We start from the raw sequence: 24,080 nt of genomic DNA, 5'->3' as shown, positions 1-24,080 counted from the left end.
ATTAATGGTAGAAATAGATACCAGGTAGAGAATGCCAGAGAAGAGTATATTAACAGGAAAAATATACACATGTGTGAAATACATGTATTTGTAATAGAGGGGAAGAAAACCAACACATAGCTTTGTAAACAGGACTTCTTAATTCTGCACTTGTAAAGAGCTAATGTCTATCTAACTAGTTTGATTATCTTTAAATTATCAAAGAAACAGTGTCTAATTAAGCATAAACATTTGTTTCATACACATATTGAGCATTTCTACTTTACCATTAGGTTTCAAGCTAATAACCTTTTAAGATGTAACTTATTCTGGAAAACATAGCTAATGTAAATAGGATTGGGTTTAAAAGCTTAATTAAAGATTCTAGGGACTTTCCGGGGTTAGAGTATGTCCAATTAAAATGAGCTGCAGTTTGATTAATTGATTCTGGACGTTTCCACTGAGCTATTATGTTTGGAACTGTCTTCCAATTAATTTCCTATCAATTTACCTGCCATGCTATATCAGATATAATGAATTCTGGAACTTCAAAAACACTGGGTATCTTGCAAAACGAATGCCTAACCTTTCTCTGTGAATGAATAAAACTGAATCTGTTCACACACATGACAGCATTGGGGTGTTGCCCCTAATGGGTGTGTTTGGTGCTGAGTAAAGACTGAGTCCAATCCTTTTATTGTGCTCATTACTCTCAGGAAGTGGGTCTGTGACAGATGCCATGGTCACAGGATTCAAGTTGGCTCTTTCCTATGCCAATTTTTTTTGTAGCAGGAAGACCTTTAATTTCTTAATGGCAAATTATTTATGTGCTGTGCTTGAATATTATTGAGGATTAATTGGAAACAACTATGCATTTGCCCAAGGGCCTTGGAGAAAGAAAGAAATCAAGAAGCCCACAGTTCTCTTTAAAATTTTAAATAGAAATTTGTCTGGCAAGTATTATAGGCTCTGTGGCTGAGGAAGGCAGGTAAGGCCCTGGTTTCAGCAGTTGGGGCAGGAAAGCACTGGGGCACACAGGCTGGGCCCCGTCAGCCAGGGGACTGAATCATGCATCGATCCTGCCCCCACCCAGCCATCCTGGGGGAAGACTTAGCCTTGCAGGAATGGCAGCATGAGTTAGTGGAGTGAGCTACGGAAATGGAAGCCTCGCTATGGTTTTGCCATGGAACGTCCTTCACTGAGCAAAGCTAGGAGGAAGGAGACTGTGTTCTCCCTAAGGTCAAAGAACTGCTATGGTTGAAGGAGGCGGCTGGTGTAAGCAACAGGGTCACAGGCAGACTCTCCATCACTTTTCCCTGAACCAGAGTCAGTGTGAGAACATGCCCAGTGCTAGGAGCGGCAGGGAAAAGTGGGTCTATTCAGACTTCTCTCATGTCAAGGCCTCTGGTGTGACCCTACAAAGGCCTATTTTAAAGAAATGAACGGTTGGTGGTATTGGTCATAGTCTTGTCTCAAGAAATCCCATTCAAATTCTGATTTCAGCCAACAATCACTAAGATTTGTTCACTGGACCTGGAAAAGGACACTGGGAGCTTCTTAGGCTAATCATGAAAAAGACATCTCACGGAGGGGAGAAGAACATAATAAATGATGTGATTCCATTAAAGAGAAACTGGCTTTTACTGCCCTGCACTTCGGTAATGGGGGAACATTCTTACTACAAAAGAATATTGGATTGAAACAAAAAATATTCAAACATAAAGCTGTTTGATCTTCACTTTCCATTCCTGTAATTTGGCCTATCAAATGTAAACTGAAAGCAAAGAAAAACACTAGAATATATTATAATTAAGAACTTCTGTTCACCAATAGGCACAATTAACGATATGAAAATACAATCCACAGAAAGAAGATATTTGTAATAGATTTCCCTGAAAAAAACTGATCCAAAATACACAAAGAATTTCCACAAATTTATTTTTCAAGAAAGACACCCCTGTAGAAAATGGACAGCAGATTTGAACAGCTCCATCACCAGAGAGGATCCCCAATGGTCCACGGAGATCTGGCTGGGCCTCCTAATGCTCACCATATGCATACCCTGTGACCCAGTAATTCCACTGCTAGGTATACACCCAACAGAAATACAGCAATTTGTTCACCACAAGGCCAGTACAAGGATATATTTGTCATATACAACCTACCCAAATGCCCATCCACAGTAAATAAATATATCTTTGTACTGGTACTGCCAATGTCATCAAGAGATCCCCAGGTGATACTGATGTGAGAATAAAGTTAAGAACCAACCTTCAGAGCTCCCTCATGCTTACAGTTACACATTAACCTGTGTGTATGGCACTTAGAGATTATTTGCTCTAGATACTCAATAAATATTTGTAGATTTGATGCAATTCAAATGCAATGACATGTCTTCTGAGTCTATGTCAGTTCTTACTTCTCCTTCCAGTCCCAGTCACGGAGTATTGAAATGGAGTTTGCCCCGTGTAAAAACCTGTCAGTGAAAGAATTTGCACTGCAAACAAAAATTGCAGAGTTGGTGGAATGAAAATCAATTCAAGGCTAATTCAAGAAGCTTCTAAAAAAAAAATGCTGAGTTTACAAACCAAAATAGAAAATGACCACTGTCACATTTCAGTTTTAAAAATGATTGATTCTGTTCTCTCCAACACTTCCGTGCCTGGAGAATGTTTGTGAGCATATGATAGCAGCAGCGACTCTTGATATTGAGTCCTCAGTATTAACTAGGTCAAGTGCATATGTTTAATATATCAATTAGCATCACGTCTCTAAACTTATTTTGAAGGTAATGCTTAGCACCTCTGAACCAGACATGTCATGAATCAGAGGATATGCCATAAATCACATGCAGACAAGAGAGGACAAAGTGAAAGAATGGGAAAAGGTAGACAAAGACCCAGTGCCATAATTAAGAACAAGAATGGGGAAAGATGGGCTGCGACTAGCATGTGAGTCATCATTTGTATTATGAAAGTAACATAATGGCTGAGATTATTTGGGGAAAGATGGGAGATGTCCATTGCATTGGGGTTTGCTGTTTCTAATCCGACTATCACATTAATGTTAACTTTTTTCACTTTTTCATATGTTTTTGTTCATTATTTTATTACTCCACTCTGTGTGGCATCCTACAGTTTAGATTAGTTGAGATAATTGTTCTAATATCTGAAACTACAGGGACTGCTAAAAATCCCTGTTCTATAATTCTTTGTGAGTAGGCTAACACTAGCTGAATCTCTGAAACTATCATCTTCTTATTCCTATTTCAATTGCCATAAATAATTATTGCCCAGTGGAATCACGTTTTCAGTCATGCTTTCTACTTATTTGTACTGACTGCTCAGAAGTAAAAACTTTAGTTTTGCCTCACAGTTTCACTCTGAAATGTGAACACTGGTTTGGAAGACAGAGGTAAGCAAGCAATGGAGAAAATATATCAGAATCTTTCATGGTATCCTATTACAGTGGACTCTTTTCAGAGACTGCCAAAAACTTCTATCTCAAAAAAAAAAAAAGAGTAATGTCAATAAATATTATCAACATAGGCCTGGCTATGAGGTGGAGAATATAAAGTTAACATATATTAAAATATCCACAATGTTTTACTTGTAGGTAAAAGCATTAATGATAGTATCATATCTTTATGAAGATAGAAACATATTTCCACCTCCAAATTTCTCAAATTTCTAATAATTGACATAATCTCAAATTTCTAATGTTTCACAGCATAGGGATTAGAACATAACTTTATTTGGTATTTGAATTATTCCACCATAGTGTTAGGGTTTTCTGCTAAATTTGTGTACAAACAAGAAGGTACATTTTTGGTAAACGTACTAAATGCTGGAATAATAACATGATCTATCTTAGACTGATTAACACTAACCTGATCTTTCAGTTTTGTCCTGTGTTAAAAAGAGTATTTTCCATGTGGCTTAAAAGCTTATCATCACCATTAGGGTCTGGATTTAAACATTTTTACTGGGAGAAAAAAGTTATGCTGAAAACTATAGACCTACTCTTTGCAATTACGTTTATCTCATTCATTTGTCCTGAAACACAAATACAAATGGTAGTCATTATGCACACTTGGAAATACTGATTAACCATAATTAGTTTAAAGATGGACAGGTGAACTACAAATTACACTCTTGAACTTCTAAGTTAGGGGAATTAATTTACCCTTTAAAATTTGAACCAGAAAATAAATTATACCGGATTAAAGCAGAGACTCCCAGGCACCCAAGGAGTCATCAGCTCCAGGTGCAGACATAACTCAAACATAGTTGAAGGTATTATTAGGTGGGGAAACAGTGCTGGCACAAAACACATGAACAAGGAAGTGTGACGAGGTGGGTGTGATGACGGGTGGGTGGGACTCACTGACAGAGGGGAAGAAGGTGAGATATTTAATATGGGCTATAAGAAAGACCAGGGATCTTTTGCAGCCTGGCAAGGGTATGTTTTGTCGTACATAATCTAGCTTGCTGGTGTCAGGAAACAACAGCCTGCATGATGTTACAGGTCAGAATAAAGGAAGAAAACAAGAAAAACTAACTTCAGTTGAAATTAAAAACTGAAAAATGATGTGAGGATCCCAGAGATCTACAGAGAACTGCCTTGCCCATGAGGACGTGACCGGGCCGTGTAGTAACACACTAAGCAGTCCGTCGCAACTTGTGCACCTCCACGTTTGCAGTATGCCTCAAACTGCCTTATTCTCCACTTCAGCCCTGCCACCCCTCTTTCCCACAGGGACCACTGCCAGAGCCTGCTTCAACCTCTGTCCTCCATCCATTCCTCACGGCAGCAAGAGGAAACATGGACAGGGTACATTTGATATGCTATTCCTCTGATCCCTAAAAATCCAGTCCCTCACCAAGGACTTACAAGGCCAGTATGCAACTTGGCAGCATTTCACACCACGCCACCCCTCACACTGGTTCTCTCCTCCAGCCGCGATGACCTGCTCCGTGCTCCCTGACTAGCGAGGGCTCATGCCCACCGCACTGAGCATGTTCATCTGCCTGGGATTCTCTGCCTTGAGATGTTCACAGGGTTCCCTGTCTTGTTTCATCGGGCCTCCATTCAACTGCAAGATCCCAGAGAGCACTGCTCTGGAAGCCCACTGGAAACAGAAGCCCCAGTCAGTGTCTGACTCTTTACCCTACTTTTAAAATAGTATTTATCATTATCTGAAATTATATATATGTACATATGTGTGTGTATATATATATTGTAAACACATATGTATGCATGTGTATATATGATCTAGATATATAAATCTATATTATGTATAGATTTTTGTTTTACTTTTTTTTATTCGAACTCTTATTGGCTGCCTCTTGTCTCTTCCACTGAAATATACTCCTCTCAGGAAGGCAGAGAACGACTTTTTGGTCTTAGTAAGCGCTATGTTAAATTAGCTCTCATTGTTACCGATTTTTTACTGATTTTCACCCACTTTGCACTAATTCAGTATAACCTTTTAAATTATCATTTAACTTCCATTGAACCTTCCTACTGGGAAGAAGTATTTCATTTAGAAGTTAAAAAAAAAAACTATTCTGATTTGTTTGGTAATAATGTTGTAAATTGATAAATTAATACTTCATCTTATACATATTATTTTATTAACTTGGTTAGGGCCCTTTCCTAAGAGAATGGTCTACTCTTGTGGTAGAGAGGTAGAGATAAAAACAAGAGCCCTGTGTGGCCTCTTCACGGCAGATGATCAGCCTCTACCTAAGGCTGCCAGCCCTTTTTTAAACATAAGTCCTTTTTAATACCATCACATTAACCATGTCAATTTACTCAGTTACCTGTGAGTAGGAAGGGGGGAACTGCAGAAACAGATTTTCATTAATAGCAGATGTAACGTTTTTCAGGGATTTTTCTTCTGCCTTTTTAAAACAAATTTCAGCGACTTATGCATAATAAAGATTTCAGTTTTTAAAACTTTCACATAACACAGTCATCCTTTAATTTGAACACATATGAGAATGTCAAAAACCTAACCAATGGCCTCCATAAAGATGAAATCTCTCAGATTGTTATCAAAATTGTGACCTGTGATTGATGGCAGCAGACTCAAGTCGGTCCTGAGGCAGCATTCTGATATCATGACAATACTGCTCTCCCTTACCACTCCCCGAAATTAAGTTAAGGTCAGGCTTCTTATCCAACACAATATAGACATAGACTCCATTTCTATAAGGTTAAAACTCACACCAAAGATGAAAGGTCCTGTGCAGGCAAATGTAGCAGATTTCACTGAAAAATCCTAGGACTGTTCCAGCCTTCTCAATGTCCAAGAACAGTAAGGCTATTTCCAAGATACTGAAAGATTTTAAATTGCCATACCTTTTGTTGAGGCCATGTCACATTTTTTTGTAATTCAAGAAATATCTATACCAATTGCCTGACTGAGCCTCTAACGTGTTTTTCTTCTAACATGTATTTCTTCTCATGTATCCTTTATTATTTCCATACCCTTAAATAAGTCAGTCAAGTGGCCATAAGATCATGATTAGATTGTCTATTTCAGAGCCTTACTCATAGAAGCTGTTCATTAAATATTTATTGAGTGACAGAAAGAATAAATGATAGAAAAAAATGAGTCCATAAGCTCATTAGAAATCCCACTATATCACAAATAAGCTTCATCTTTTGCAGTGAGAAAGTGTTAACAAAACAAGTTATTAAGCAATAAAAGATGTAATGGGGATCTGATTAATTTTGTTCTAGAACATCACTCTTAGAAATGCTTGAAATATAATTTCCGATCATTTATTATTTATCCTGCTTTATAGTGTTGTTGTGCATTTACATTAAAATATATGAAAAGTGATCAAGTAAGAGATAATTCCTTGAACTTTACAGTCTGTAAGCTCTGTGAAGTAATTAGCAAAGATGCAAAAGAAAACAAACACATCAGAAGGATTCCACTATCAAATGCATAAATACCAAGTGAATGTGTTTAGAAAATAAAAGGAACAAGGCTTAGATATAAATACAAGGTAGGCGATCAGAAGTTCTCCAAAATATGGGCAAAATGAATGACAACAGCAGGACACTGGCGAGACAGGCCAAGCTATGGGTTTTACACCCTTTGCTTCTGCTTTTCTTTTTTCTGCTCTTGGCCTGTTTTTATGGGGGTCACTGGTTGGCATTAGCTGGAATTACCAGGAGGGTTCCTGGACTCCCCTGGGAACAGAGATAAACACCTCCAATATAACTTGAAAAGCACTAATGTAAAAAAAAAAAAAAGAACAGAAACAAACTTAGAACAGAACACATAATCTGTAATATTAAAAACACAGATTTAGGAATTAGACAAACATAAATCTGAATCTCACTTGGTTGGTGGATTTCTGGAGGCAAATCACTTCAGTCCTTTTAACCTTCACCTCATTAATACAACAGGGATAATAACACGCATTTCCCAGTTTGGGTCTGAGGAAGAAATAAAAAGCCCCGGCACAGCCTGGAACATAGGTTCTCAATGAACAGGGGCTTGTGATTGTTATTATCATTATTTTCAGTTGGTGTCATTTTATTTGGCCCATCTCTGCACTTACATGACACAATTAAATAACAAACTGCTGACAAACAGAGCTTACCCACAAAGAGCTGACTGTTCAGCTGTAAAAGGACATGCCCGTCAGCTGGAGCGGGTTGTATCTTTGGTGGGAGCTGGTCCACTTGGACTGATGCCTCTTTCATGTTCCTTTCGACTCGAACATGGTGCCACTGATTGTCGTTGAAGTGAGCAGGTGACTGCACTGAGATTTCAAAAGGCCCGTTCCCCACGTCAAATGAAAAGGTCACCACTGCTGGAGCTGCAAATCATAAATACAAAGAAGCTTGTATCAGGTTAGTGCCTGTGGTGGGGTGCTGAGGCTTCAATATCCTTAGGAAGAGCCCCACAGGAGAGCAATCACTAACTATAAAGATAACGGTTTGAATCCTACACAAGGAAACGAAGACATTGATAAAGGACAGACACGGAAGGAGACAGCACAATTTATTTGGAAAATAACAGATTTCAAGAAATTCGCCCTCTGAGTTAATTTTTCATATTGATAAAGAGCAAAGCTATTTAGGCAGGGCCACAAAACTAAACAGCCTCTGGCATTTTATGTAAAAAAAATCATTTAAAATATTTTATTATTTAATTTTATAAAAATTTACATAATTTTAAAAGCATGCAATACATATTTGCTATGAAGATACTAATAGTCTAAGACGATGTCAAAATCACGGCTAGTTGATTGACTTTTGCAATTAACTGAGAATTTAATTTAAAAAATGTTTCAATTATTTGAATTTAAAACCCCTCTTAAATTGGTTCTAGAAGATACCAATAATTTTCCCTAATTATCACATGTAAAGCATTAAATTACCTTCTTGCAAAAAAGGCTAACTTTAGTAGAATTTTTTCCAAAGGGACACAATCAAATGACTCAGCTGATAAGGTAAAAAACAGAGTACTCTAAAAATTAGTTCAAGGATTTTCTACTAAATAGAATCCCACAGACTACTAAGAAAAAGGAAACTTACAGCGTAGCTCTATCCGTATAAAATCAGTAATCCCCAGGTTCTCTAAAAACACCCCAGAAGAAGCTGTTGTCTTAAAAAAGAAAGACACATCTGCACTAAGCTCTCCGTGGAAAGTAGGAAAATGAAGGTATGAAGCCTCAGTGTTGAAGGAAGCGGAATTCCAAAATGACCCTGTGTTTTGAAAAGGGAAAATATTTAAAAAGAAAGAAAAATTCATGAAATAAACTGACATAATTACATTTTCTATTTTTAGCATATTTATTTAAAATATTGCTAATCTATACAAACTCGCTTTTCTTTTTTTTATTAACTATATACTATACAAGACATGAGCATACAATTGGAGATACTACGAGGACTGCAATCCTGGATTCCTTCCAAAACAGGAGAGGAATGATGGCTGCAGAAATGGTCTGAATGTTGTATTTTATGTAAGAAAAACAGCCTCACCCTAAATACCATCACCTGCTGAAGTGATATAAGGACCTGCCAAACATTAATAGACTCAATTTCTTTACAGCTTGAAATTTTAAACACCCACTTTACTTTGAATAACAAAAACTCTTAGGAAGCGCTTGGTGTTTTTTTGTTCTAACAGTTCTAACATACACACTTCACAGACTTACACCCTCAATTAACTGTTTTCATTAATAGGCCTTGTGATTTGCTAAACCGAGATTGGTATTCAAAATATTCTCAACTAATTAAAGACAAGACACTCCTTACTCTGTACTATGCTGATATTCTTAGGAAAATGCATTTGTCATTCAGTTATTTTACTTTGTTTATAATAGTGAAGTAGATCAAGAGTAGGAAAAAAGGCTCTCAAAAAGTTTTAAAATGTTCTAAATAGGGAGAAAATGTGTAAAAGGCTGGGGTATAAACTAAGATACGTAAAAAAATTACATGCACTATAAATTTAATAATAATTTCTGTCCAAATATAACTTCTTGTCTTCACTCTCCCATTCTTTTTGTTGTCTCTACAACTTTCCTTTTGAAAACAATATTGTGAGTCTTAATATAGCAGAAAGTATGGGAAGTAAATATAAATGCAGCAGCATGAAGTGACAGGAGTGAAATCCAACGGCTCAGGTGTGGTTGATGAGAATGATTATCAGAGAAATGAAGTATATGCATCGCTGCTGTCACCAGCAAGTTCCTGACACACCAATTATAATACACATCGTGAGTTTTAACCCACCACACTCATAACACTGGATAAAATTCTCCTATCTAAATCACCTTCCTGGGAGAAAGATGTATTGATCCTCTAAAGTTAGAAAACAGTAATTTCAAAACAATGGTTCATTATGTTAGCAGAGAATGGATACCTAGCTGGAGTTAAAAATCACCCACTTGACTCAGCTTCTGTTTGTTCCTTAGGTTTTAATATAAATTCAGAACCAAACACACAGTGCTTATATCTGTCTTATTTTTTCTGTTTTTCTTATGGACCTGACTCAAAAGTCAATTCTCAGCTCATCTGTGGACAATTTTAGAGCTGAAATTATTCAGCTGAGAATATTCTTTGAGGGCTTGGTTTTTTCCTACAGCCAAGAAATTGGATATTATCTGAGTATGTCAAGCCTGGTCCTTGTTTCCATTTCACAGTTATTTCTACGCATAGACATTTTGATCTCTAGGAAAGAATGCAAGCAAATGCAAAATATCAAATCAGGGATTACAATACATTTGTTCTCTTGAAAATTCTTACCTGACCTATTTTTGGAAGGAATTGAATAAATGTCTTTCTGTTGAAATGTTATATATATGAAAATTAAAATAAAGCTATAACATTCAATTATGGGATAATATTAAATCTTACTTATTTCGTCAGCTTATTCAGAATTAAAGGACTAAATTAGATAATATTATTGTAAGACATAATATTTCTCTTGTTTCATTTTATATCACAACCTACCCAATAAATATCATCCAGAAGGTTTTGGGGAACTAGCCAAAGGAGAGGAATAATTCTTTGAATTGCTGTCTTTACAATGAACCCTTTTAACAGAGTAAACACAATTTTATTACCTTAGGAAGCTGAAGCACTCTCAGACACATAATAGAACCTATTTTGTCTAGTTAGCAAAGCTTATTGTACAGATTCACAGTAGGTAAAAAATGAAGAACATTTTTATTGGATCAAGAAATTGCTGCTAATTCAAAACAGTTATAAAGAAAGCAAAGGCCAATATTTTCATGATCAAGTACTGTTAATGGTATACGAGATTTCAGCTCTTTACAGACGGTGCTAAGAGCCAAAGAGACTGAGCTGCGTCAGAGAAAGGAGGGGCCAGGAGGAGGAGACAGCAGAGCCCAGCAGGGAGCAACAGGCTTTCTGAAGAGAGGAGTGCGTGGCTAGGGTGGTTTAAAAACCCCTAGAAAGCTCCAGTCACAGACCTGGATGCAATCACCTGCTGTATGAATTCAAGTTAGAAGGGTAAGACCCCATTTATTAGCCCAACAAAAACAAATCATGATGTATTATTCTTTGTAATTAATGATTACTAGATCATTTTTTAAAGTAACTAATAATATATTTCCAATCGTTTTTTAAAGTAACTAATAATATATTTCCAATAGGATATAGGATCCTAGAAATTTGGAAAGATTCCTTCAGGAATGCCACCTTTTGTCTTCCCAGAATTAAAAAAAAAACACTGTCATGGGTGATAGGATCCATACAGTTATTTACATAGAAGAGGAAGATGTACTAAGTATTTAAAGCCATATATAAAGTAAAAAGAGCTTGTTCGGGAAAGTAAAATTAGTGGAATATTAAGATTACAAGTGATTTTTCAAATATTTCTTTTTTTTTTTTCACTAGTAAACCCTTCTTTATCAGTGATCACATCCAATATAAATGGGTTAAACTTTCCTATTAAAAGATAGATTGGCAGATTGGATTTCTAAAAATCCCACAAAATCTATCTCTATGTTGCCTGCAAGAGTCACTTTATTTATTTATTTACTTACTTACTTACTTATTTATTTTGCTAAACTTTAATTTATACTATTAATAAATCATCCTTTAAGGATGGGCGGAAGATGGCAGCGTGAGTAGAGCAGCGGAAATCTCCTCCCAAAACCACATGTATCTATGAAAATATAACAAAGACAACCCTTCCTAGAATAAAGACCAGAGGACACAGGACAATATCCAGACCACATCCGCACCTGAGAGAACCCAGCGCCTCGCGAAGGGGGTGAGATACAAGCCCCGGCCCCGCGGGAGCCGAGCGCCCCTCCCCCCAGCTCCCGGCGGGAGAAGAGCAGGCAGAGCGGGAGGGAGACGGAGCCCAGGACTACAGACCACCCAGCCCCTGGCATCCGGGCCAGAGCGCAGACACAGTACGTGCCCAGGGGGCCCTGGATGCTACGGAAACAGGGCAGCAAGAACAGTGGGCGGGCACCGGTGACCTGGCACTGGAGGACACCAGAAAAGCGAGGGATCATTTTCTTTTTTTTTTTGCTGTTTTGTTTTGGCAAGCGCCTTGTGGAAGTCTTAAAGGGATAGGGACCCCAATACTAGGGAAACAGGGCAGCAAGACCGGTGAGCAGATGCCTGAGGCTGGCACCGGAGAATAAATAAAAACGAGCGGTCACCTTTTCTTTTTTTCTTTTTTTTTTTTTTTTAATTAAAAAAAATTTTTGTGTGTGTGTGGTCATTGTATTGTTTTGGCGGGTGCATATTGGAAGTCTTAAAGGGGCAGGGCGGGACACTTAATCCAGAGGTAGGGAATCCGGGGATCTCTGGGCACCCTAACCCCTGGGCTGCAGGGAGCAGGGAGGCCCCTTACGGAGATAAATAGCCTCCCAGCAGCTCCTGCTCCAACGCGACTCCACCATTTTGGAGTAGCTGCCAGAGCCAGGCCACGCCCACAGCAACAGCGGAGATTAACTCCATAGCAGCCAGGCAGGAAGCAGAAACCCTGTCTGCGCGCAGCTGCGCAGCACAAGCCACTAGAGGCCGCTGTTCTCCCAGGAGAGGAGGGCCACAAACCAACAAGAAAGGAAGTCCTTCCAGCCGTCACTCCTCCCAGCTCTGCAGACTATTCCTATCACCATGAAAAGGCAAAGCTACAGGCAGACAAAGATCACAGAGACAACACCAGAGAAGGAGACAGACCTAACCAGTCTTCCTGACAAAGAATTCAAAATAAGAATCATAAACATGCTGACAGAGATGCAGAGAAATAAGAAAGAGAAATGGGATGAAGTCCGGAGGGAGATCACAGATGCCAGAAAGGAGATCGCAGAAATGAAACAAACTCTGGAAGGGTTTATAAGCAGAATGGATAAGATGCAAGAGGCCATTGATGGAATTGAAACCAGAGAACAGGAACGCATAGAAGCTGACATAGAGAGAGACAAAAGGATCTCCAGGAATGAAACAATGTTAAGAGAACTGTGTGACCAATCCAAAAGGAACAATATCCGTATTATAGGGGTCCCTGAAGAAGAAGAGAGAGGAAAAGAGATGGAAAGTATCTTAGAAGAAATAATTGCTGAAAACTTCCCCAAACTGGGGGAGGAAAAAATCGAACAGACCACGGAAATACACAGAACCCCCAACAGAAAGGATCCAAGGAGGACAACACCAAGACACACAATAATTAAAATGACAAAGATCAAGAACAAGGAAAGAATTTTAAAGGCAGCTAGAGAGAAAAAGGTCACCTATAAAGGAAAATCCATCAGGCTAACATCAGACTTCTCGACAGAAACCCTACAGGCCAGAAGAGAATGGCATGATATATTTAATACAATGAAACAGAAGGGCCTTGAACCAAGGATACTGTATCCAGCACGACTATCATTCAAATATGATGGTGGGATTAAACAATTCCCAGACAAACAAAAGCTGAGGGAATTTGCTTTCCACAAAACACCTCTCCAGGACATCTTACAGGGACTGCTCTAGATGGGAGCACTCCTAGAAAGAGCACAGCACAAAACACCCAACATATGAAGAATCGAGGAGGAGGAATGAGAAGGGAGAGAAGAAAAGAATCTCCAGACAGTGTATATAAGAGCTCAATAAGTGAGCTAAGTTAGGCAATAAGATACTAAAGAGGCTAACCTTGAACCTTTGGTAACCACAAATTTAAAGCGTGCAATGGCATTAAGTACATATCTTTCAATAGTCACCCTAAATGTTAATGGACTAAATGCACCAATCAAAAGACACAGAGTAATAGAATGGACAAAAAAGCAAGACCCATCTATATGCTGCTTACAAGAAACTCACCTCAAAACCAAAGACATGTACAGACTGAAAGTCAAGGGATGGAAAAACATATTTCAAGCAAACAACAGTGAGAAGAAAGCAGGGGTTGCAGTACTAATATCAGATAAAATAGACTTCAAAACAAAAAAGTAACAAGAGATAAAGTAGGACACTACATAATGATAAAGGGCTCAGTCCAACAAGAGGATATAACCATTCTAAATATATATGTACCCAACACAGGAGCACCAGCATATGTGAAACAAATACCAACAGAACTACAGGGGGAAATAGACTGCAATGCATTCATTCTAGGAGACTTCAACACAACACTCACCCCAAAGAATAGATCCACCGGGCAAAAAATAAGTAAGGACACGGAAGCACTGAACAACACAGTAGAGCAGATGGAACTAATAGACATCTATAGAACTCTACATCCAAAAGCAACAGGATATACATTCTTCTCAAGTGCACATGGGACATTCTCCAGAATAGACCACATACTACGCCACAAAAAGAGCCTCAGAAAATTCCAAAAGATTGAAATCCTATCAACCAACTTTTCAGACCACAAAGGCATAAAACTAGAAATAAACTGTACAAAGAAAGCAAAGAGGCTCACAAACACATGGAGGCTGAACAACATGCTCCTAAATAATCAATGGATCAATGACCAAATCAAAATGGAGATCCAGCAATATATGGAAACAAATGACAACAACAACACTAAGCCCCAACTTCTGTGGGACACAGCAAAAGCAGTCTTAAGAGGAAAGTATATAGCAATCCAAGCATATTTAAAAAAGGAAGAGCAATCCCAAATGAATGGTCTACTGTCACAATTATCGAAATTGGAAAAAGAAGAACAGATGAGGCCTAAGGTCAGCAGAAGGAGGGACATAACAAAGATCAGAGAAGAAATAAATAAAACTGAGAAGAATAAAACAATAGCAAAAATCAATGAAACCAAGAGCTGGTTCTTCGAGAAAATAAACAAAATAGATAAGCCTCTAGCCAGACTTATTAAGAAGAAAAGAGAGTCAACACAAATCAACAGTATCAGAAACGAGAAAGGAAAAATCACAACGGACCCCACGGAAATGCAAAGAATTATTGGAGAATACTATGAAAACCTATATGCTAACAAGCTGGGAAACTTAGGAGAAATGGACAACTTCCTAGAAAAATACAACCTTCCAAGATTGACCCAGGAAGAAACAGAAAATCTTAACAGACGAATTACCAGCAACGAAATTGAAGCGGTAATCAAAAAACTACCAAAGAACAAAAGTCCCGGGCCAGATGGATTTACCTCAGAATTTTATCAGACATACAGGGAAGACATAATACCCATTCTCCTTAAAGTTTTCCAAAAAATAGAGGAGGAGGGGATACTCCCAAACTCATTCTATGAAGCTAACATCACCCTAATACCAAAACCAGGCAAAGACCCCACCAAAAAAAGAAAACTACAGACAAATATCCCTGATGAACGTAGATGCAAAAATACTCAACAAAATATTAGCAAACCGAATTCAAAAATACATCAAAAGGGTCGTACACCATGACCAAGTGGGATTCATCCCAGCGATGCAAGGATGGTACAACATTCGAAAGTCCATCAACATCATCCACCACATCAACAAAAAGAAAGACAAAAACCACATGATCATCTCCACAGATGCTGAAAAAGCATTTGACAAAGTTCAACATCCATTCATGATAAAAACTCTCAGCAAAATGGGAATAGAGGGCAAGTACCTCAACATAATAAAGGCCATCTATGATAAACCCACAGCCAACATTATATTGAACAGCGAGAAGCTGAAAGCATTTCCTCTGAGATCGGGAACTAGACAGGGATGCCCACTCTCTCCACTGTTATTTAACATAGTACTGGAGGTCCTAGCCACGGCAATCAGACAAAACAAAGAAATACAAGGAATCCAGATTGGTAAAGAAGAAGTTAAACTGTCACTATTTGCAGATGACATGATACTGTACATAAAAAACCCTAAAGACTCCACCCCAGAACTACTAGAACTGATATCGGAATACAGCAAAGTTGCAGGATACAAAATCAACACACAGAAATCTGTGGCTTTCCTATATACCAACAATGAACCAACAGAAAGAGAAATCAGGAAAACAACTCCATTCACAATTGCATCAAAAAAAATAAAATACCTAGGAATAAACCTAACCAAAGAAGTGAAAGACTTGTATTCTGAAAACTACAAGTAACTCTTAAAAGAAATTAAAGGGGACACTAACAGATGGAAACTCATCCCATGCTCATGGCTAGGAAGAATTAATATCGTCAAAATGGCCATCCTGCTCAAAGCAATATACAGATTTGATGCAATCCCTATGAAACTACCAGCAACATTCTTCAATGAACTGGAACAAATAATTCAAAAATTCATATGGAAACACCAAAGACCCCGAATAGCCAAAGCAATCCTGAGAAAGAAGAATAAAGTAGGGGGGATCTCACTCCCCAACTTCAAGCTCTACTATAAAGCCATAGTAATCAAGACAATTTGGTACTGGCACAAGAGCAGAGCCACAGACCAATGGAACAGACTAGAGAATCCAGACATTAACCCAGACATATATGGTCAATTAATATTTGATAAAGGAGCCACGGACATACAATGGCGAAATGACAGTCTCTTCAACAGGTGGTGCTGGCAAAACTGGACAGCTACATGTAGGAGAATGAAACTGGACCATCGTCTAACCCCATATACAAAAGTAAACTCAAAATGGATCAAAGACCTGAATGTAAGTCATGAAACCATTAAACTCTTGGAAGAAAACATAGGCAAAAACCTCTTAGACATAAACATGAGTGACCTCTTCTTGAACATATCTCCCCAGGCAAGGAAAACAACAGCAAAAATGAATAAGTGATACTATATTAAGCTGAAAAGCTTCTGTACAGCAAAAGACACCATCAATAGAAAAAAAAGGAACCCTACAGTATGGGAGAATATATTTGAAAATGACACATCCAATAAAGTCTTGACGTCCAGAATATATAAAGAGCTCACACGTATCAACAAACAAAAAACAAATAACCCAATAAAAAAATGGGCAGAGGAACTGAACAGTTCTCCAAAAAAGAAATACAGATGGCCAACAGACACATGAAAAGATGCTCCACATCGCTAAATATCAGAGAAATGCAAATTAAAACTACAATGAGGTATCACCTCACACCAGTAAGGATGGCTGCCATCCAAAAGACAAACAGCAACAAATATTGGCGAGGCTGTGGAGAAAGGGGAACCCTCCTACACTGCTAGTGGGAATGTAAATTAGTTCAACCATTGTGAAAAGCAGTATGGAGGTACATCAAAATGCTCAAAACAGACTTACCATTTGACCCAGGAATTGCACTCCTAGGAATTTACCCTAAGAATGCAGCAATCAAGTATGAGAAAGATCAGTGCACCCCTATGTTTATCGCAGCACTATTTACAATAGCCAAGAATTGGAAGCAACCTAAATGTCCATCGATAGATGAATGGATAAAGAAGATGTGGTACATATACACAATGGAATACTACTCAGCCATAAGAAAAGGGCAAATCCTACCATTTGCAGCAACATGGATGGAGCTGAAGGGTATTATGCTCAGTGAAACAAGCCAAGCGGAGAAAGAGAAATACCAAATGATTTCACTCATCTGTGGAATATAAGTACAAAGGAAAAACTGAAGGAACAAAACAGCAGCAGAACCACAGAACTCAAGAATGGACTAACAGGTACCAAAGGGAAAGGGACTGGGGAGGATGGGTGGGTAGGGAGGGATAAGGGTGGGGGGAAGAAGACAGGGGTATTAAGATTAGCATACAAGGGGGGGTGGGAGAAAGGGGAGGGCTGTACAACACAGAGAAGGCAAGTAGTGATTCTACAACATTTTGCTATGCTGATGGACAGTGACTGTAAAGGGGTTTATAGCAGGGACCTGGTATAGGGGAGAGCCTAGTAAACATAATATTCGTCATGTAAGTGTAGATTAGTGATAACAACAACAACAAAAAAGGCAGTCCCTGTGTGGTAACCTCCAATGAGTTCTACACAAGGGTATAAAGGGCATATTAAAGTGTAGACAAAGGGCCTGTTTGTGTTTATACAGAGGATCAAAGCCTAATTGGGTTACCCCGAAAATGAACTAAGATACGATATGAAAAAGAACTTCCAACATCAGCACTCTCTGGAAGACTCATGCCAGAAGATGATCATGAAAAAACCCCAACAAAGATCCATGCACTGCTACAGCTGTAGATGCACTCATCCCACCAGTTCCTGGACTTGCCATGGGAATGAAGAAGGAGATATCTAAGCTGGCCTGTGCATACAGTAAAACAACAAATTTGACTGGATCTATACTGTTGGAACTCAATCAAGAATTAGGAGGAGTGCAAATTGTAGCACTCCAAAATCTTACAACTACAGACTATTTACTGTTAAAAGAACATAAGGAATGTGAACATTCCCCAGGAATGGGTTGTTTTGTCTGATTTCTCTCAGACTGTTCAAGTTCAGTTGGACAATATCCACCATATCATAGATAAGTTTTCACAAATGCCTAAGGTGCCTAACTGGTTTTCTTGGTTTCACTGGAGATGGCTGGTAATTACAGATATGCTTTGGTTATGTAACTATACTCCTATTATGTTAATGTGTGTGTGCAATTTAAGTAGTAGCTTAAAACCTATACATGCTGAAGTTACTCTACAAGAAGATATGCCAAAGAAATAATCAATCTTCCCATGTTTTCTTCCGCCTGCTACTTCTATAGCTTTTCTTCTTCCTTCCTAATTACAACCCTTAAATAGAATTCGTGCCTCATATCAAATTTACCGAGTATCATAATTCTTCCAAGTGGTAAAGATACCTCAAGACAAATGCTGGGCATAGAAGCTACAGGGCATAAATATGCAAAGAAATAAAAAGCTAACCATTTCAAACAATAAGGCTTCTCTCTCACTTACCAACTTTACATTTCCCTGTATGGCCCCGGAAGATGACTGGTTAGCCAGAGACGGGTAAGATTCCTCAAGGGAGGAACAACCTAAGACAGGCACAGTCGCAGGGGGGTCATCAGGTGAGAAATTGGGGATCAACAGAGGTGAGGCTTAGAACCTCACCCCCCCTGTTCTGAGAGAAATCTTCTGCATACGTGGATGTTTTATTGCCCTTGTGTAGCTTGGATTAACACATAGTCTACAGGCACACACCTGATCATCTACATTGGCTCTCTTACAACACTAAACTATGTTTTCTACCTTTGTCTTGTATCTACCTACCACTTCAGCATTTTATTAAAAATAATAATAATAAAGAGAGAAATGTGGTATCCACATATAAATCAAGTATAAAGATCAAATGAGTATTCATATTTGAACTCTTTATAGTTCATAATGCATGAGTAAAACCGAAAGTTTCTGTGATGACTGCCCTTGTAATGTTCACTATGTAACTTATTCACTATGTAAGAATTTGTTCTCCATGTAAGAACTTGTTTGTTATGCCTCAGAAGATTGGAGACTGACGAAAATTAGGCTTGGGGTGGATTAATGATTGTGCATTGAGCATTGACTCCCCTATACAGAATTTTATTGTTGTTAACAACCATTTGATCAATAAATATGAGAGATGCCCTCACAGGAAAAAAAAAAAAAAAAAAAGAAAACTGATAGCAAGGCAAATGTTTCCTGTTCATAGCTATATAAATGATTCCTATTAATGCAAAGCAAATGAATTTTGTGTGGTAGATTATGTAAATCTCTATAAATTAAATTAATTGGAACTGGCAAAAAAAAAATTATCCTTTAAAAAATAACAGACTTATGGAGACTAAAAGTAGATTAGGGGTTTCCTAGGGCTGGGGAGTGGAGGAATTGAAGGGTGATACGTAGGGGAACGGGGTGCAGAGTTCTTCAGGGGTTAATGAAAATGTTCTAAAATTGATTGTAATGGTTATACAATGCCATGAATATACTAAAAGTCATTGACTTTATATGGGTCACTTGATGTGGGTGAACTGTATGGGCTGTGAATTATCTCTCTATAAAGCTGTTCTTAAAAAGTACACTATATAAAAAATATATTACTTTTTAAGACAGTATGTCCTACACTTAAAATCAAAAGGCATATGATGTGCCAACACTACCTTTCTTTTTTATACCACTTTATCGAGGTATGATTGACTTGTAAAAAACTGATGTATTTAATGTATAAAATTTGGTGAATTTCATAACACTACCTTTCTTGAAAGTAATTAAAGTAAAATGAAATATAGAAATGCCAAAGCTAAGGGGTCATTTTCTAGCCAAATGAATCTTTCTGAATGCAAAACAATCATTTTAAAAAGCTGAAAATACGGATTTATTTAACTAGAATTTTTATTTTGAGATCATTGTAGATTTTCATACAGTTGTAAGTAATAATAGATTCTATGTACCCTTTACTAGTTTTCCCCAATGGTAACATCTTGCGAAACCATAGTACAACATCAAAACCAGGATTTGACACGAAATACAGTCAAGATGCAGAACATTTGGATGACCCCAAGTATTCCTCAGGCTTCCCTTTACGGCCACACCCTCTTTCCTCCTGCCCTCCCTGCCCTCTATAACCTCATAGCAACCACTAATGATTTGAAGACTGTTCTACAATAAAGGCATATGGCATGTAGCTCTTTGAGACTGACATGCTTTTCACTCAGAATTACTCTCTGAAAATTCACCCAGGTTGATGTGTGTATCAATAATTCATGCTTTTTCGTTGCTGAGTAGTATTCTATGGTATGGATGTACCAGAATTATTTCAGCCATTCTCTTGTTGAAAGACATCTGGGTCATTTCCAGTTTTCAGCTATTACCAGTAAAGCTGCTTCAAACATCCATGCACAGATTTTTGTATGAACACAAATTCCCAGTTCTCTGGGATAAATGCCAATGAGTACAATCACTGGATTGTATCAGGGCTGTGGGCTTTCTTTTTAAAAAAAACTGTCAAACTCCTTCCAGGGTGGCTTCATCATTTACATTCCCACTGCAATGTATGAGTGATCCAGTTTCTCCACATCCTGGCCAGAATTTTGTGTTGCCACTGTTTTTTTAAGCCATTTTGGATGTTGTGTAGTGACATGTCATTGTGTTTTTAATATACATTTGCCCAGTGGTTAATGATTTTGAGTACCTTTCCATGTGCTTATCTGCCATCTTTATTCCTTCTTCTGTGAAGGGTCTCTTCATGCCTTCTACCCATCGTATCCCCAGCTTGCAGATGGCTACCTTCTCACTATGTCCTCACACGGCCTTTCCTCTGTGTTCGGTTGGAGAGCGAGAACTCTCTGGAGTCTCTTCCTCTTCTTATAAGGACACCAGTGCAAGCAAATTAGAGCCCCACACTTATGACCTCATTTAACTTAGCTTCCCTCCTTGAAGACCCTACTGTTTAATACAGTCACATCAGAGGTTAGGACTTTGACATGAATTTTGGAGGTGGGGAAATACTTCGGTCCATAACATCCATATAATAATTGATTGTTTCCCTTTTCTCTGCTGTTAACTTTTGAGGGTTCTTTATGTATTCTAGATGCTAGTCCTTTGTCAGTTCTTAACTCTCATCTTACTTAACCTATCAAGTAACATAATTAATTGTTCTCTTCTCTGTGAAACATTGTCTTTACTTGGAGTCCAGAATACTAGCATCTTTTGCCTTTGTCATTAGCGGTACATTTTTAGTTTTCTTTCTTTCTTCCTCCTTACCTCCAACCTATCACTGTTGGAATGTTCCAAGGCCCTGTCATTACACTTCTCCATCCACAGTAACTCCTGCTGGTCCACCTTGTGGCTTTCAATATGCTGATGACTCATAAATATATATCTGAAGCCTGGAACTCTAAAACAAATGACCCTACCATTTCTATCTGAATATCCAGTGGCACCTCAGCTTAAATTCCTCTGGGACTCCTTTACCCCAGCAGCAATCTTCTCCATCTCCTTTAGTGCCAATTCTACGCCTCTAATCAACTGCTAGATCTAACACCTTGGTGTCATTCTCGACTTTTTCTTTTGCAACCTACATCAATCCAGCAGCAAATTCTATTGCTTCTCCTTCTGAACTATACCCATATATAAATATCATCACTGGCCCATGGCCCAAGCCACCACAATCTCTCAGCTGGGCTGGCATAAAGGTCTCATAATTGTTCTCCTTATTTCAGTTGTAACCTATTCAATCTCATTACAATGAAGATCACACCATTCCTCCACTCTCTGTTTCCTTACCTCACTCAAGTTGGAAAAATAAAGACCTTTGAAAATCTCCATGATCTGACCACTAGCTCCCTCCCTGACTTCTTTTGCTTTTCTCCTCTTTGCTCACCTGCTCCAAACACACTGACCATTGTCCTATTCTGTGAGCAGCCAGCTACGTTCCCATGTCTGCATGTTACTCCAATTTTTTCCTCTGTCTAGACAGAGTACACTCACAGATATACAAAGGCATTCTCTCTTATTTCCTTTGAATTTTATTCAAATGCCACCTTCATAACAAGCATTTAATGAAAATCCTACTTAAAATTTCCAGCTCCGGCCCCTCCTGCCTCAATTACATTGTCTTCACATCACTTACTAGCATCTATCATACCACATATTTTACTTACTTGTTTACTGTCTATCTCCTCCCAAGAAAACTCAAGCTCCAAGGACAATGTATTGGCTCAAAAAATATCAGTGAATGAAATTATGTAAGATTTTCTCTGTCAGAGTAGCAATCAGAAAGCTGAATTACTCCCAGGTAGTTTGCATTACATGTATCTCAATAAATAAACTCAGTTTCTTTGGTAAACAAGGAGAAAGAGGAACGGAAAGAGTGGAGACAAAGAAGAGAGGAAGGAAGAAGTGGAAAATGAGGAGAGGAAGAGAGGGTAAAAAAGTGGAGAAACATTAGGAAAACTAAATAAGGGAAACCCAAGGAAAGAAACTAAAATATAGAAATTAAAAAGAATTTCCTGATGATGGAGGACCATCAGACATAGTGGAGCTTGCAAAATTATATGATTATCTGTTAAAATGGAATTGATCCTTACTATTTTTAATGGTTTATACATACTCTGCCAAATGGAACAAAATTTTGTCCAACAGAAGAGAAATTAACCAAATCACCAGTCGATATCTTTTTCCAGTCTAAGAATGCAACTTCTGCAAAGTTATTTATTGCGTACATGCACCTTTGGTTATTTAATGCATTCCGGGCAGCTGTGATTTCTCAGACAGGTGAATGAGTCAATGCAGAAGAAATAAAGAAACTAATTTCAATGACAAGAATTTCTTATAACAAGAAACTTAGAACAATCCTTTCTGACTATGCAAGTTTTCAGAGTTACTTGATTAGGCAAAAAAATTGTATGGAATGAATTAACTGAGAAGAAATGCATTTAATAAAATAGGTTGAAAAATTCAAATGACAGAGAGTTAAAAGTACTACCTTGTTCAGATTAATGAACCGGGAAAAGAAATTTAGATCATGTTTGCAACAATTTTAACACCTTACAAAATGTATGTACATTTTACCATATCACATCTGATTTCAGGAAAAATTAATACCAATGCACAACACTGAGGTACATCCTTGTTAACTTACTGACCTTTAAGGATAATTATTCCTTTAAGTATCAGTCTGAAAAAGCTAATCACCTACAAGGGGGAAAGTCAACATGGCCTTAGAATTCTCCATAGCAATATTCAGGACCAGGAGATAAAGAAGCGTTGTCCACAACTTGGAATGGGGGACCGAGGGAAATGGAAGTGTCTGGTAAATGCGTTTCTTTTTGGGGCAATGAAAATGTTCTAAAATTGACTGTGGGGATGGTTGCACAACTCTGTAACGTACTAAAGATATTAAACATGCTAAAAGAAGATTAGATGAAATTATTTCACTCATATGTGGAGTATAAGAACAAAGGAAAACTGAAGGAACAAAACAGCAGAAGAATCATAGAACCCAAGAATGGACTAACAATTACCAAAGGGAAAGGGACTGGGGAGGATGGGTGGGAAGGGAGGAATAAGGGTGGGGAAAAAGAAAGGGGGCATTACGATTAGCATGTATAGTGCATGGGGGGCACGGGGAGGGCTGTGCAACACAGAGAAGACAAGTAGTGATTTTACAGCATCTTACTACACAGATGGACAGTGACTGTGAAGGGGTATGTGGGGGGGACTTGGTGAAGGGGGGAGCCTAGTAAACATAATGTTCTTCATGTAATTGTA

General features: G+C 38.2%; 1 protein-coding gene across 3 annotated transcripts in view; it reads right to left on the bottom strand.

The window, feature by feature from the left end:
* CNTNAP4 (contactin associated protein family member 4) overlaps positions 1-24,080 on the bottom strand; it is a 258,054-nt gene that overhangs the window by 40,445 nt on the left and 193,529 nt on the right. For all 3 annotated transcript variants that reach the window (XM_036909317.2, XM_057492932.1, XM_036909318.2), the window contains 2 exons: positions 8,545-8,715; positions 7,605-7,823 (listed from right to left, as the gene is read on the bottom strand). In XM_036909317.2, coding sequence (XP_036765212.2) covers positions 7,605-7,823; positions 8,545-8,715 — 390 coding nt within the window. The remainder of the gene's footprint in view (positions 1-7,604; positions 7,824-8,544; positions 8,716-24,080) is intronic.

Source organism: Manis pentadactyla, chromosome 15 (genome assembly GCF_030020395.1).
Source record: "Manis pentadactyla isolate mManPen7 chromosome 15, mManPen7.hap1, whole genome shotgun sequence".
NCBI lineage: Eukaryota > Metazoa > Chordata > Mammalia > Pholidota > Manidae > Manis > Manis pentadactyla.
Note: the sequence above shows the minus strand (reverse complement) of the source record. Positions and strands in the feature narration are given on the sequence as shown.